The 17,293-nt window shown below is 46.1% G+C and overlaps 1 protein-coding gene across 3 annotated transcripts in view; it reads right to left on the reverse strand.

Annotated features, from left to right (window-relative positions):
- Dlgap2 (DLG associated protein 2) overlaps nucleotides 1-17,293 on the reverse strand; it is a 677,680-nt gene that overhangs the window by 274,305 nt on the left and 386,082 nt on the right. For all 3 annotated transcript variants that reach the window (XM_057752288.1, XM_057752286.1, XM_057752287.1), the window contains one exon: nucleotides 12,914-12,946. In XM_057752288.1, coding sequence (XP_057608271.1) covers nucleotides 12,914-12,946 — 33 coding nt within the window. The remainder of the gene's footprint in view (nucleotides 1-12,913; nucleotides 12,947-17,293) is intronic.

Below are 17,293 nucleotides of genomic sequence, written 5' to 3' on the forward strand. Positions count from 1 at the left end.
ATCTTCTGCTTGTTGTCACAGTCTCTGTGAGTTCTATGCTCCTAAGTCCTGCTCTGTCTCCTAGCAGTCATCCATCACCTGGTCTTTATAATCCTTCTGCCTCCCATTCTGCATAGACTTATTCTTACATCCTACATAGGTAGGTGCACATGTGTGTCTGGCTGCATGATATACAAAATCACTCCAGTGCCTTTATATTTGGGGAAGTAAGTTCCCTGTTTTAAATAATTTTTTTTTATCTTAGGTAAATTTAAGATTTAAGGTATAAACATAAAAATTGCATTAAATGTTAAAATTTGAATGGAAATTTAATTTAAAACATAATTTAAGAATATAGAATTCATAACATTCATAGCAGTTGAAACACCTTGTTACTTTAGATTGACTGGTGATAACACTATTGGATTGAGTGAACTATTACCATAAGTGATTTTCCCACAAAGCTGTTATTTAAATTGACGAGACTTTCATAAAAGAAAACTGGATTGTGAGTGACTCAGGTTTTGAATTGAATTCAAAGTCATAAAGAATAGGTCATGGCTATATTCAAAAGTGTTGGCATCAGAGAATTTCATCTGAAGCTCTGGTCTGGGACTCACTCTGATGACACTACCTCCTTCTGAACAGAATTCCACTCCCTGGCTCCCTGGCCTGGACGGACTAGGTGAATTATCTCAGTTTAACATGTGGTACATATTCCCTTCATTAAATGCAGCTAGCTCCAAGCTGTAGAGCCCACACTGGCTAGAGGATTAAATTCAAAGTCAGATCAGCTTGTGTATGCAGTAAACTTCAAGGGCCTGGGAAGAGCCAGGAGGCCTCCTGCAAAACCTGTGGGCTGCTTATGCAAAGTCCTCCGTGCAATACCCAAATGAATGATGCTAAAACATTCTACCCACTGGGTACACCTTCGTGTAGGAGGATTCCATAATCACCCAACTGAGTATGGACTTAGTCCAGGTGTTGGGCCCTAGTAGCTGCTGGTAAGGCCTGCTTCCTGCTCTGTATGGCTCTCTTGAGTTCTACAAACCTTGGGCCCCTAAATTTCCTCACCATCCCAGATTAATTCCTGAACCCTGGGGCTATGCTTCTGTGCTAAGGAACTGTCTCCAAAACCAAAACAGCCTCCAGAGAGGGCTCTCTATGTTCTGTGGGGGTGTTTCTCAATGTATTCATTTGACTATAGGGATAAGCCTTAGATAATAATAGAGATGCCAATATCAATACCCAGGGTCAAGTATGTTTCATCAGATGATGGTCCTGACATATTAATACTGTGTAGTATTTCTTTACAGAATTCCTTAATATATGAAAGTAGCTAGTCTCTTAGAAGCTGATGAGACCACAGTCCCTAAAGCTCATATAGATGATTGGGAGAGACCTACAAGCATTTTTTGGTGCTTGGGACAGAGCGTCCCCAGCATCTGAAGAACCATCCAAAAGCTCAGTTCCCAGAGTCTAGCTCTCAGCTGTGGCCCTCATGCAGACTCCTATGCCCTGGTAGCCTGTGTTGCAACACCTTCCCATAGCCAGGGCTTTGCAGGGACTCTCCCCACTCTCAGAGCAACTTGCTGCATCCTGGGCTCTATCACAAATACATGGGATATCACAGAACACACAATATGACCATGACTTTTTCCTGCCAGCTTTCTTTTTCTATAAAACCCTTGGCTGCTAGCACAGGGCTCCATGTGTCACAGGGGCTCTGTGTACACAGGACACATGAGTTAAGCCACTCTTTCAACAGTCCCAATTAAAGAACTCAATGGATGTGCTAACTGAAGTTACCAACTCAAACTCAATGTGCTGTGCATTCTTTATAAAGTGAGGATGCTACCACAGCTTCGTAAATGTGACGATAGCTTCCCTTTTTAGTTTGTTTTTGTCTCATAATACCTAAGAAACTATCCAGGATTTGACCATGAATTCACTCTCATTTTATTATTCAAATGTAAAACCAGCACGACCATTTTAAGATTAATAGGAGGCCAGCTTTCCATATACATCCCCGTTAGATCACTCAGCAGCCATTTTTAATCTGCATCAAAACCTCCCCGAAGATTCTCAATGGAGATTTGGTTGACTCTAAGGACTCATCTTAAATTATAGTCCAGAGCCCCTAACTAGACATTCTCAGAAAAAACCAAGTAGAAATCACACTCTGCTCAGGGGTCTCTCTGGGCACTTGCTCAGAACAGCCGGAATCTTTTGTCTGTCCCCTCTTCCGCTACCAGTACACCCCGCCGCAGTGGAGCAGGGCAAATCTGGGGGCCAGCACCTTCCCTCTGGGGGCTCTGTACATGGAGATCCTCTGCTGTGTGTTCTCGCCTCAGTTATGCCAAGACATAGCCTTGCATGGCATCTACTCTCTGGGGACTAGTGGAGGTAGAACGGCAGAGAAGGAATCTGCAGCTCCTGCCATGGCAGCTCTCCACACACAGATGCGGCAATGTGTCTGGTGTACGTGGTTCCTTTAGAATTCTACAGTTCTATTGAGGAGTAATTGTGAGAACTGGAACACATTCAAGGTACATGGTGTGACGCTGTGTCACCCATGTCTATTGTGTGGAATTACGGCCACAACTAAGATAATTAGCACATCTGTCACCTCACCTGGGACCTTCCTGAGCATGTGCGATATGACAATACGAAAATCCCCTCTCTTAGATTCTACCCATGCAGACGTGTATTGTCAACCTTCATTACAGCAATAAGTATTAGACTCCAGGCACAGACTCACACCCTCCGACCAGCAAGCATCCCCCATCCCTCTAACTCCACCCTGATGGCCATCATTCCACTCTCGACTTTGTTATGGCTTAGACCTGGAATATCCCCCAGCTCACACACTGATGACTTGGGTCCTAGTGCAGCAGTGTTCTATGTGAGGCTTTGGAGAACTGATGGGTGGAAGTTCTGACCTCTGGATACATTCATAGCTAAATAGGCTGTTGGGAGGTCATAGAAGCTCCAGGATGAACTAGGTCACTAGGGGCACATCACTGAAGTGTCCATCTCATCCTATACTGGACCCCTTCCTGTCTCACACTATTCCATCGATGCCATGAGGCGAGAAGCCTTCCAAGTACCATTCAGTCCTGTTGTGGTATTATATCTCACCAAGAAACAACATGGCCATCTGCCCTCTGAAGCCATGGACCCCAATAAATCTTCTATTTTAAGGTCAATCTCAGGTGTTCTGGTATAGTCATACAAAGTCAGCTCAAGAACATATGGCATTTCTTTTCCATGCCTGACTTGTTTAGCTGAACAAATTGTCTCTGGTTCCCTCCAGGATGTTATAAAAGACAGGATTGCATCTTATCTGTGTGGAATGGTTCTCTCTCTCTCTCTCTCTCTCTCTCTCTCTCTCTCCCTCCCTCCCTCCCACCCTCCCTCCCTCCTCCCTCCATGTTAGACTGGGGACTGCCCCGATCTTCTTCTTCGAGCAAACACAGCAGTTGAGCCTTCTCCCTTTATCACCTAAAGACCTGGGATCACCAGATCCTAAGAACCACTCCACAGGATGGGGCATAGAGCCTCTGTGTCAAGGCAGGTTGACAGTTTTAGTGATTAGAACAAAGACTGAGAAATGATAGGGCTCAGAGGCTCCCATGTCTGATTTTGCTATACACTTCCCTATGACTGATGATCAGTTAGCTGCTGTGCTTTATTCCAACTCTGTTGGTTGGACATCATTTTAGGGGTGGGGGAAGCCAGATGTGCACGGGACAGTCGTTAGTCTAAGGAACATATGCAGTGGATGAGCAGTTGGGATAGAGCTGTTGGTAAACTGGCTATGATGGATATCATCAATATGTTGTTTTAGAAATCTGAGCCCCAAATCATGATGTTTGATGTCCAAGTAGATTCTATAGATTCTAGATAGGTTTGCTTCGAATCATAAACTGAGAATCTTCAGGTGTGGAAGGAGAAAGATAGATGGGTTCTTTTCATTGCCTTTAACATTTGTTATGTCTTTAAGGTGTAGCCATAAAAATATTTTACCTCTGTCTCTCAGAACAATTTTTCTTTTAGAGATAACCCCCCTCTCTCAGTGTATATGTCTGTGTTTGTATATGTGTATATGTCTATCTTCCTCCCTCCCCCTTTGATGTATACACACACAGAGAGAAAGAGAGAGAGAGAGAGAGAGAGAGAGAGAGAGAGAGAGAAAGTAGGCAGAGCCAAGGGAGATGTCATGTAGCCACAAAAGAGGAAAGATACTGGAAACTTAACTATAGACCACAGCCTTGTGGTGATACATAGATTAATAGAAATGGGTTAATTTAAGATGCAAGAGCTACCTAGGAATATGGCTGAGTCATTGGCCAAACAGTGTTGTAGTTAATATAGTTTCTGTGTGATTATTCAGGTCTGGGCAGCCGGAAAGCCAAAACACTATCTCCATTTATAACTTTCCTTTTGGTTTCTAGAAATTTCCCAGTGAGCAAGTCTAAAGAAGATTCAGGATTCAGTTCTCCTTGAATCATGCAATTTTTGACTATATGCTTAAAAGCCTTCCCATTCTGAGATAGTTACACACCACTCTGACCACCGCTCCCTGTTTGGTGCAGCCACCAAACAGGTGGTTATATCTATTTCTCTGCACCAATGACAAGGGAAGAACTATTTAGCTCAGATTTTAGAAAACCAGTCATTTATCCAGTTTGCCTTTGGAGCTCCGAAAACACCATCCACGCACTACACTACAAGGATTCTCCTGTACCTGATGCAGAGGGTCACCATTTGCCAGCCTATGTCAGTGGCTCACTTATTTCTAGGCTCGGAGCCTGAGTTCTGGGTCTAATCAAGATAGCTTAGGCGGGGAGGAGGGACCAATAATTCTGTGATGGGCTATTCTCATCCCAAGGTCATTCCACACACAGAGAGATCTGAAAGGCCCAATCATTCAATGCTTACATCACTGTTAATGATATGGAGCAATCAGGGAGAAAGCAAGACAATGAATACACTTTCAGGGCAGCATGGGGCCCTGGGGAGGAGGGGCTCTCCTGTCTGTCATCACCTGAGGAGAGAAACCATATCCAAAGCCCAAATATATGAACACAAACACAGTATCAAGAGTAGCAAACAAGAGGTAGATCGAACCAGGCTTGCATCATCGGTCCTTCCGAGTGCTGTTACAACTGCTTTGTTTCATGTGCAATGGCTTTCTAGCACAGTCCATGGCATGTCATGCAGGCTGCAAACTCCTTAAGATTAGAACACCCGTCATCTTCTCTTCCCACTGAAGTTTCTTGTGGTTCATATAAAACTGTGAGATTCAGCAAGAGAATATGAAATTCAAGAGTGGCCAGGGATATCCACACACGGGCAGGAGAGAAGGGCAGGGGCCCAAGATGATACAGAGGCACAGGCAGAATGCAGCTTAAGATTCCACTTCACCCAGGTTCCTAAACTCTCCTGTTTAAGCAGGGGTGGCTCCTCTAGTCTCTCGTCTCCTCCAAGAGGGTCTCAGGCCAGCGACCTATACAAGACTCTCTGCAGACACCTGAGAGGTAAGGTTGGGCCCCAATAGGACTGTGGGAAGCTGCCAAGGTTACCCATGACACAAATGCTTCCTTGATTGCCAGAGAGTCCTGGAACCTGCTACAGTATTTGCCAAGGGGACGCATCAAGACTTCAGGTGGAACACGAAAGGGAAATGCGTTCCAAGTGGAGATGCCGAGCTTCTGCTGATGTCTCGGTCTCGGGTACACCCAGCTGCTTGATGTTCCTGAGATCTGAAGACTATCCCTCCCAAGGATGCTAGCTGAGCTGAGCAGCGAAGCGATGCTGAGTGTGGAGGGCTTTACTCACACCCCGGGATGTCAAGGATCACGGGGATTCCTTCCAAAGTGGCAACCTCTGACACAGAAGACAGAGGTCACCTGCTATCCTGCCCTGAAATTCTCTCCAGTGCCATTGCTTTGGGTATTGTGGAAGAGCTTATTATGAATTACTAGGAGTTTCTCTGATAAATTTTCTTTATTGTGCAATGGCATCATCTATTCTGAAAATACTTCCCAAATAGGATTCCGAGCGCAACAATCAGACATAGCATTTGCAATAAGAAAATGGACAACACTACAGCCGTACCCATCCTGAGACCTGACTGTTAAGTTACCCGGGGGCCATAATGTTCCTGAGCAAACAGATGAGGGGAAACAATCATCATGCCAGCTGACTGGCTGCATCTCTGATACTGAATATTATTTATAAAAAGAAAGAAACTCAGAAATCAGGGCTCATTTGTGCATTTGTGTCGTTCAGCAAAACGCAGAATCGCACCAGCCTCAGACACCAGATGGTGAGTGCGACTCTTCCTCACTCTCGCTTCATCTTATCACATTTAATCTGTGGCTCCGACTAATTCTAAGCGTAGCATTTACAGGACTGCCTCGGTGCTTAGTAGGCTCAGGTATCCTAGCTATAGCCATGTTCCCAGAAATTCGCAGCTGTGAGTAGGAAGGATTGGGCCAGGCGCTGTGGAGGTATACAGGTTGGAACAAAGCCATGCTGAAAATCCCGTGCTGAGCTCAGTGGGCCGCACACACGATACTCCCATAGGTGCTGCTGGAAGAGAGGAAAGCAACGTGTAGTCGATATGCCACATAGAAGTGTGGGATGAATCCATGCGGCAAGGTGTCTCCATTATGGAGGACACCCAGAAAAACTGACCTGGAGCATGGAGACTGTGCCAGCCAGGGGATCTTTTCCTAGACCACTGCTCTCTACTGGGTGTGCAAACACTAACTTCTGCTGAAGTAGTGTGTACAAAGGGTTTTGTGCATCCTCAAGGCTCTTTACAATACAAACTCTCTCTCTCTCTCCTCTCTTTCCTTCCTTAGTTCTTTTATTTTGCCTTTCACCATGAAAGCCTTTAGCATACCTCGTGCATCGGTAACTGTGGGTTAGCATGTGGCCACCAGAGAATTGGCAGTGTTTAACAAGTAGCCAGGTAGGTTAGAATGGCCAGCCAGTTCAAACGATGACAACGCTTTGGACTGGAAATCACCCTGTGGGCAATGAAGAACCTGGATAAAACTGGAGGATTTATTTGATCTGACCTACACTTCAGAAACAGTGGCTTATAGCTGGCCTTTGAAAGGTCTTTATGAGCTCAAAGGCCCTTAGGAGAGTGAATCGAGAGATACCATGCCCCATCTTGGAGAACCCGTGGGATTCTGTGATGGCATCCAAGCTCAGCTAAAAACTCAGAGCAGCTTGGATTTGTGCAAGGGTTCCCAGCAAAGGCGCGAGTGCCTAGGTGAGTGCCTGCTGAATGTCACACAAGCCGTTTATAAAAGCGAGAGAAAGGAGCCAGCTTAGTACTTCTAGGACAGACAGTGGACAGGTGGCAGGGTCCCTCTGGGATGCTTATCTTCTTTTCAGTGCAGAGAAAGCTTCCTACAGAAAGGCCCTGGGCCCTTACAAGGCCATCTCCTCTCATAATGTTGATTTGCCATTTTCTCCTTGTAATCTTCTTTTATCACATATTTTTGAGTCAATTATAACATTTAAAATTGGTGTTGCTCATTGGAGCATTATCCTTTTATCAGCAAACCAAGCTTCACGAGACTCAAGTAGTTCTGCCTGAGCGTTTTTCTGTTTCTATCTCTCCTTCCCCATTTTTATTCAGCTTCACAGGGAATTGTGCCATTTTTCCCACCCTGATTAGTTTATCTGGTCCAACTTGAACCATTGAAGGTAAAGGGTCCTGGGATGGCTGGTTGTGCTTACTCTTGGCTCATTCAAGAGCATCTCTTTGTACTGCATCCCTCAGCTTCACTTGGGGAGCTCTGAATATGTTTTATTTGTTTAGTTTAAATTTCAGGAACCTTCAGATCAAAGTGGCAATACACATCTTTATTTCTGTAAAAAAATAAAAAACTAGCCTGGTCTACCTCGATTCCCTCCATCCTCAGCTTCTCCCGGGGTCATATTTCAGTATTTCCGTATTCATCTCTCATGCATTCTTATATTACCTTTGTTACTTTCCACGCAACGCGCATGGCAACATGCTCACACCTGTTTTCCAGTTTAGTAATTCTCCCTTCAGCTCCACCTACTCTGCCTCACAGTTCCCCTGGAGTCAAACTAGAAGACTGAGTTGATTTTTCACTATTTTGTTTAATAACCATTTTATACTACCTACTTCCCACACCGGGGTTCCTTTCCTTCTAAAAACCTAGTTAATGTTTTCAGACATAACCAATGCCTGCGCCAGTCTGTTTCCAACACTCGGGTTGATTGTTCTGCTGTGTCTTTACTCCCTTGAAGTGTGTTCACCTGGTTTGCAATGCTCTCCTCTGCTTACTTCAGGTGGGAGCGGTTTGTTGGTAGAGAAGGGGCTGTGGGTTTGCTCCAGAGCACTTGGGTCCTGGCAGAGCGGAAACACTTTCACCCCACTTCTCTTCCTCACCACATGGTGGGGGAAAACCAAGGTTGTATTCATGCTTCAGACATTCATTTACAGTAAATAACGTGTTCTGCCCACAGCCTCAGGTACATAATTCACGTTGTCAATCTGCCCTTGGCCAGTGTTTTCATAGCTCTTTCCTCATTGGTGGGGAAACTTCTGAATGTCTAGGTTTACATGTCTCTACCACTCCGTGTTGTAGGGCACGGGTCATACAGTATATTTGCTCACGTGGTCAGAACTACACCCTCACCCCAGGCCTTTCACTGCTCAGACTCAGCTCATGCTTATCTCCCACCCTGTGTGTGTATGCACACGCGTGTGTGCATGTGCAGTGTGCACACATGTGTTTGTCTCTCTGTGTCTTCTCTATCTCTTGGTTGTTGCTGCATTGAAAGGATTTCTGCTATGTGCTCCAAGCACCTTTCTGGGCTTTGATCAGGAAAAGAGACCTTCTGCATCAGACTAAGTTTCCTTTCCTAAATCCTGATCATCTCCTCCAGCACAAACTTTTATATCCATGTCCCCCAGCACCCCAGCAGGCACCCTCAGGTTTGCACTGAACTACAGGAACTGTCCCATGCTCCTGGAAGATGGCTGGCTGGCAGAGGCCTCAGTTCCTAGGCAACGCTAATTCTTCTGGAGTGCCTGGCTCATGTCGAGAACTTAATAAAAGCTGGTTATCTTCTGTTCACTATCCAAGAACAGCAGTCAGAAAAGGCCCCTGTTATCCAAAGCACAGAATTAAAAGTGCACCCTTAAAGAGGGCATACAGACAGGACTCATGTCCTCCTCTTCCTAGTGAGGCAGGATGGGCTGTGGGTGTGACAGAAGTGCTTCTGTGTCCATTTATCAGGAAGCACCTGACTCATTATCCCCATTGTTTAAAAGTCTTGGAACCCCAGGACTGATGACACCCATTCATTGAGGGGGAAGAACAGTGGGGAGATTTTCCATTGTTCACAGTCACTTATGGGGAAAATCTTGAATTTCTTGTACTAAAACACCAAGAGCACAATGCTCCTAAGTACATTGCTTCTTAGTCATGCTGTATGAAGGTAGGAAAGCAGAAATGGAAGAGTCTATATGTCTGAACACAATTCTCAGAGGAACATGTACTTTAGTGTGTTTGAATGATCAACATCAGCATCATCATAATAATAAACAATAAAATCAGAAAACATTTTCCCATATGATTTTAGAGATTACTCTAAAACTTAAATTTTTCCTCTGGGCCGAAATCTCTACAAAGAACATTACCAAAATGTAGACTTGCATGACCACCAATGGATGGCCTCTGTGTCTTTAAGTCACACGCTCAAGAGCTCATGTCGGAGAAGGCTCTGGACTAAAATGCATGCTGGTCCTTTGTAGACTATGCCTGCATGGAAGGTACTTCCTAATAGTTTGGTTTTCCTTTTTAATTGGGTTTCATGGTGTGAGCTAAAGAAATCTCTAGCGCATCACAGTGGATCTGACAAGCTCTCCTGGCTTGTCATGATGCGTATTCTCACGTCAAACCAAAAACTGGAAACAGACAAATCCATGAACCCGTGTACTTACAGCACCTTCCAGCATCCATATATATACCATGCTCTTGTTAAAAAGCAAACGTTAACACACATCCATCAATAAAGTTTGGAAAGGGAGATATACTTTTATTTTCTCATGTTAAAATGACAGATTATGCTACACATCGATTTTGAAATGTCAAGACGAGTTAATGAGCGGTCGAAAAGGCAATTGAGACAGTTTGAGAGTGAGGTGAGGTTAGTGAGTTATCACAGTCACTGACATCACCCCTGTCCTGAGTGTACTCACTCCTGTGGGGGGGGTCTCTATGGGAACACACTGTAGCCACCACCTCCGGACAGTGCCAGGGGACCCAGCCTGCTCTAACCCAGTTACCCAGCCCTCAGGTCGCCCTGCCCTTCCAGGGCTCACAGCGGAGCCACCTCTCTGTTCTTGCCAGGCAGGAAGAGGGTGACAAACAGTGGATCCATACATATCCACCTCACTAAATACCCAGCCCCCAAGATTCAGAGCTTCATAATATAGGCCATGCAGGCAATTTGCATATTGAAGCCTTGATCTACATTTCGCATACGATTAACATGTTGGGTCCTCCGAAAAATCTGGCTTAGTCATTACAGGGACGCACAGCTGGAGAATCCGGAGCCCTCTCCATCAACTTTGCTCCCGGTCTCATTTGTTTGACAGATACTATCTTCTGAGATGATGCTAATTATTCCATTCCTAAGAAGAAACAGCTCTCTCCGAAAGAACGAACCATTAAAATGCAAATAGGTGTTTCCCACTTCACTGGTTAGCCAGGAAGGGCTTTAACAGCTTTCTGACGGGAGGGGGAAGCTACCTCAGGCGAGTTTCTAGCCAGTCCTTTCAAGGAGGCCTGCCCAGCTTTGAGCCTTGTACTGCAGAGTGCTCTGACTCGGGTCCCTTCTATGTGATGGCATTTATAAGTTAAGGCATATATGCCACCGACGAAATTACCAAACAACAACAACAAAAAAAGCTGATTCTAGATTCTACTCACTGCACCCGGCCAGCTCTCACTTAGACTAATTACTTAAATGATTTAAAAACCTATGAATATTCATTGCTGGTGCTTCTGGAAAACAAAGCGCAGCTGAGCCCAGGCGGCCCCTCCTCCCCTGCTCTCCTTTGGAACAGTTTCATTTGTTCAAGTGAACCAAGCCTTGGAAGGGCCTTGGAGAAGTCTGGTCAGGAAGGCAAGAGCGGCCAGTTGGCCAGTTTCACTGAGACATCGACAGACAGGGACCTCCATCTCGGCTGGGGGTCCCTCCTAACCTTCTAGGTTTCTCCACTTGGACAGCTGGGGCTACTCTTACATGAGGTCCAGCCTGGGTTCTCTGGAATATTTACAAGTTGATACATCCTAGAGCAACACACAGTGCACGAGTACTGACAAAATTTGTGCTGGGGAAGTTAAACAAGAACAGGGATGGAGTGGAACCCGTGAGTGTTTAGGATAAGACGAGGACCACCATCTAACATTGCTGGGGGTAGGGTCACCAACTCTTATCATGCAGACCAGGATCCTTCTTAGACACAATACCATTGTCCTGGGAATTCTATATCCCTGCTTGACAACCACTCTGCCTGAACTGTTCCAGCCATGACTATCCCTCATGCTGTACTGGAACTGGGAGATGCCCTTGGGGATAGCACACCGCACACAGTGCGCTATTCTCAGTAGACAGAACACTTGTGTTACTAGAAAAGTCAGATGGAGCTTGTTTGAACCTGCTCCCATGGCGACCTTCATATCTTCTCTAACAGTCCAGCACAGCACGCTGGAACTTTCAACAGAAAGTGGAAAAGGGGTCAAAGGCGCTGGCCTTGAAGCCAGAGCATAGTGACCGCTCCCAGGCTGGGAGTAACAGAAAAGCTGCAATGATAGGAAATGATGAAAGTCCCAGTACCCTGAGCACCAAAGCAATCGGAGATTCTCACAGCATCCCAGCATCCGTAAGACAGAGGCTCCGTCCCTTTGAAGGACACACTACTTCTCATAATCCTGGAAAGACCAGGGATAGAGATTTATGTAAACTACCAGACTTTACCACAGGTGAATCTGTTGTGCAGTTAGTTAAGCAAAAAGAATTTGGAGAACTTGGTCAAAGCACACCTTTGCCACCCGACTGAAGAAATCATTGCCTACCAGTTAGAACTTTTGGATCAGCTTTTTAGTTGCTGTTTTGTGTTTCTGAGGGGAAGCTGTTCAGCTGATCTACAAGGCATTGAAATCTTTGATGCCCAAGGTTCCTTGACCAGTATCGGGAATCTCATGCTGGAAGGGGGAATAGGGGCTGGACTCTGACCCCAAGGCAGTATCCCTCTTCAAAACACAAAATCAAAACCCAGCTTCAGGGGTCCCCGGAAACAGGGGCAAGGCAGCTACCACATTTTCTTCCTTCTTCCTCACACCACGGAAACACTATGTAATTGCGCTTTCTCTATTTTGAAATGTAGTTTAGCATCAGCCCAGGAGCTCCACTCTCAAATGCCTCAACTGTAGTGCTTAGCTGTATTTCTGGTAGGACATTCAGCTTGTTGTCACTGGCCCATCCCCTTGGGTTCGGTCACTAGCAGTTAGGAATAATTTCACAAAGCCTCGTCTAATGTCTGCTTCATCAGAACCTTTGGGTCGTATTGCTAAAGCTAGCAAATGCATATTGGCATCTACTATCTGGAGAAAACTGGCTAACGATGTCTCAGTACAATACAGGAAAGAAGGTATTGCCAGCGAGTCGCCGTGCTGATTTCTTATCAGAGAGGAACTCCCGCCTCCCACTCATGTTTTCTGTTCTATTTCCCATCAACACCACAGAGTATACTTTCAGCTTCAAAATGGCCGAACGCAACCAGTGCAGCGGTTTTCACCACCAATCCAACGCATGAGACGCTATGGCGCTCTGCCCGCTAGAGCAGCAGTGAGGTACTCACCTTCTGGCTCGCCACAAAGGGTGCACTGAGACTCTGTGGAGAGGAGAGAGAGAAGGGTTAGTCAGGACTGTGACTTCAGCCTGCTCCCACAGCCTCACACAATACCCCCGCGGCCCACAGTCCCTAAGACCTTAGCCCAGAGCTGCTCTGATCTCGCGCTTCAGCAAGTTCCATCTAAAAGCCAGACTTGCAAATGCCTTGAACATTATGCTTTATTAGATAACAACCTCTTCGTCAGAGGCATAAGTGCATCTAATAGGTTTTCATAACTGCAGCGCTCAACACTTTTAAACTACTTAGATGAAATGGGAAAGGTGGTGTTACCATTTTCAATAGCTAAGCCACTGACTACAGCCTATTAGAGTTATAGCTGCGATGATCTTCAGATACAGAAAGTATATCATATCTCAACGAAGACACGAACTTCCACCGATACTGACTTCTCCATAAGTAAGATCATAGTTGCTTCTCTAGAATGGACAGAGATGCTTAGGACCGTGGTATCTGGGTATTTAATACACTGGGAAGTCACAGCACCTATAGAATAGATTTAAGTGTAGGAAGACTGTTTACTGCTTACAGTCCAGAGTTAACCACACACACACACACAAACACCACACCATTCCCAGAACTCTAAGAAAGTCAAAGATATCCCTAGGGAGCAGGGAGGGAGTCCAAAGTTTGACTCTTTGGCTGACTACAGGGTACACAAGGCATAATGGCATCCATTTGCCCCAGGTACACATAAGGTAAGAGGACATGGTGACCTGGGTGTATATCCAGACGGAGTTTGGAATGCACAGACATGGTAATTTCTGCATCACTCTGTCATATACTTTTGGATATGCAGTCATGGTAACCTTTGTATGCACCTAGACATATATAAGAGGGTGCCAAGGGCATGGTAACATCTGTGTCCATGTAAACACAATGTTAGGGTATACAGGCATGGTGACCCCATACACTCGGAGCGCGACCTCAGCATGTATCCAGACACATACACAGAAGTCCAATGACATAGAGATGTCTGTGCAGTCAGATACACTGTGGGTTACAGAACACCCAGTGGTATCCCTATGGAACCCATGTGATGCAAAGGAAGCAGGCCAGTGTACAAAGTGTCTAACAACAGAAGCTAAAAGTCACATGGAAGCAGTCCACACATGTGCATGACGTCATTAGTAGGGGCAATGCTCCCTTTATCCTGAAACAGCCAGCAGAAACTCCCATGTGAAAAGCCCAACGTCCAGCCCAGAACCCAGGAGTTAGGAGCCATCCTAGTCTGTGGCCCTGTCTCACTGATCATAAGCAGAGTGAAGGACACGGCTGTGAAAGTCATACTAAGGGAGCTCCGCCGAGAGGGTAAAGCGTTTATGTGTAACTTCCACAGCCTGAGCTCAAATCCCACAGCCCAAATAAAAGCTGGAAACAGTAGCACACGTATCTTTAATCCCACAGAAATACGGGTGGGTGGTGGAGATGGGAATCGCATGGGTCAGCTAACCCGGCACACACGGCAGTGAACAGCAGGGACCTGTCTCCAACACGGTGGAGGGTGAGGACCCACACTAGAGATTGTTCTCTGCTCACCATGTGTGTTCCTCTCTGCATTCACACTCATGCACATATAGACTCCTTCACTCATTTACACACACACACACACACACACTCGCACAGAACCTATGTTGCCAGAATTTTCTTTTTCAATACTCAAACTGGGGCCAAGATGCTCCCCTGCAGGAAAGGAACCCCTCAACTTGAGCACAAACAAGAACTCCATGGTGCCTAGGAACACAATGCTGTGCACACATAGTCATGCCTAGGCCTCAGAGCACAAGGCAGCAATGTGCCCCCATAGGGCACCCACCATGGGTAACTAGGGCCTCATGCACAGAAGAGTAACACCCTCCCTGCCTTCAGCCATAACCAACACACTCTCTGCTCTGTGGCCCTGAAATCAAAGCCACTGCTTCCCTGATGTGTGAACTGACCCCTAGTTCTGGCTCTATCCCATGGATGGCAATGCCCAGAATCCATGCCAGGACTGACCCCTGGTTAGGATCTTCATCTCATCCCAGCTGACACACTGTGACAGCACAGTGAATCACTACGGTGGCTTTCGGTGAACTCAAAGGTCACCCAGAAGTCCCCAGAACCGAGGTACCAGCTCAACCAGTGTCATATCACTGTTCCCAGAACAAAAGTTTTGAGCGGGTGCCGTTTGAAGCTGAATTATTAGTGCATTCACACCTCAGGCCTTAAAGTGTTATTTCCAGGAAGATCACAAGGATGGGTGATGGCGCTCATTACGACTGAGCGCATTTACGGGTGTGTTTCTCTGTGAAAGCCCACAGCTGGCCTCTGTGGCAGAAGCACTGGCTGACAACTGACAGTGACGGGTTTGATGGTACTTTTCATCACACATCCTCACAATCTGATTGAAGTAAATGACTCCAAGAGTCCTTGGTTCCAATGTTCCAGATTTTCCAGTGCAGGTGTTAGATACTGACGTGAAGGAACTATACTAGCCCATATGGAGAAGGCAGACTGAGTTAAGGCCTGCTTCTACTGTTCCTTGTCACATTCTCTGGACAGCAACATCATGATCACCCAGAAACATCTAGAAAAACCACATGAGCCTACAAAATGGTGCTGACTTGATGGAGGAAGGTCATTGGTTAAATAATAAAGAAACTGCCTAGGCCCATTTATAGGCCAGCCCTTAGGTGGGTGGAGTAAACAGACAGGATGCTGGGAGAAAGAAGCCGAGTAAGGAGTCGCCATGATTCTCCCACTCCAGACAGACGCAGGTTAAGATCTTTCCTGGTAAGCCAGCTCGTGGTACTACACAGAATATCAGAAATGGGTTAGATCAATATGTAAGAGCTAGCCAATAAGAGGCTGGAGCTAATGGGCCAGGCAGTGATTAAAAGAATACAGTTTCCGTGTAATTATTTCGGGGCATAAGCTAGCCACGTGGGCGGCTGGGTGCCGGGGACGCAGCCCCGCCGCTCTTATTACAACACTGACTATGTTGGATAGTTGGTAGAGTCTGGTAGGAAGTTCCTATAGCTTACAAGGAAATGCCCCACGGACAGCAAGGACTTCACCAGCATAAACTTATGAGGCCTGAGCACACTGCACAGAGGCTCCAGGCCTGTGAGGACTCGCAAGAGACCACCGAGGCAGCCCAAAGACTCCACAGACTTCCTGGGAAGGAGATGCAGGGAAAGTGTTGCTATTGAGGGAGGATGTCCTGAGGCCATGGAGCTGGAGGCCATGGAAGAGGCGAACAGCTGTCTTTGCTTCTAAGAGATGCTGGGGCCAGGCTTGTACCAGCCATCATATTCAGTTCCAACCACCTAGCTGCTATGTGTCAAATGCAGATACACATGAAACCCCTGCTTAATTAACTTAACACTAACGGTTTCTTCCTTTCCATAGGAGAACTTTGAACACTGGTAATGAGAACAAGAAATATGAAGCAATAACTCCCTGGTATAGTAAACTTATGATTGAATAAAACAACCTCAAAACAGTAGATCTGGGTATGATGTAGCAACAGTCAAGATTGGGGTCTATGGAATGGAGATGGATAAATTAGGAAATGTTAAAAAAAAAATCTCAAAAATAGGCAAGGGCAATTTGAATCCAGTGGGAACAAACATCCAATGCTCTGGAGTGAATTGGGGGAGTGTGTTATGTGCTGGGGGATAGAGAGATGCACCACATTCCCTGCGACACACTCTGAATCCAGACTGTCACCCAAATACCCATGGGCTCAGAGCTTCCTGGTTCTTGCTCTTGGCAATACTGGATTATAGTGGAACCTTCAGAACGTAGGGCTTGGCGGGAGGATGTAGGACTTCGTATGAGTGTTCTTTTAGGGAACTTAGGACTCCAGTTCATTCCTATGGCCATCTTAAGAAGAGTAACATTTTCTACCATGTATTTCCACCATGGTGTGCTGTGCCACTATAGTCTCAGGGCAATGGGGCCAATGGGCATGGACCTCTGAAATCAAGGGTCAAATAAAACATTTTTTTTTAAATCAGTTGATTGTCTTGAGTATGTTGCCACAGGGGCACAAATCTAGCTGCTGAGTTAGGAGCACCAGGAAGATGTAGGGAAGTGTTTTCAGATGGAGGGATATGGGTATTCCTGATCTGGGGGGAATGGCTATGTGGTGAGCTGAGTGCGGGCGAGAGAGACCTTGGCAGCCCCTTTCTCTAGGTGATACCTGTTAGTGCATGCCAGCATGGCAGGACAGGATAGCCTCAGTCCCCACCTGTAAGGTTCAGCTACAGAATCATGAAGCCAGGGGCCAGTGGGTAAGACAAGAAGACCCGGTCTACCATGGCAGGACATCTCAACCTAGTC

Source organism: Chionomys nivalis, chromosome 20 (genome assembly GCF_950005125.1).
Source record: "Chionomys nivalis chromosome 20, mChiNiv1.1, whole genome shotgun sequence".
NCBI lineage: Eukaryota > Metazoa > Chordata > Mammalia > Rodentia > Cricetidae > Chionomys > Chionomys nivalis.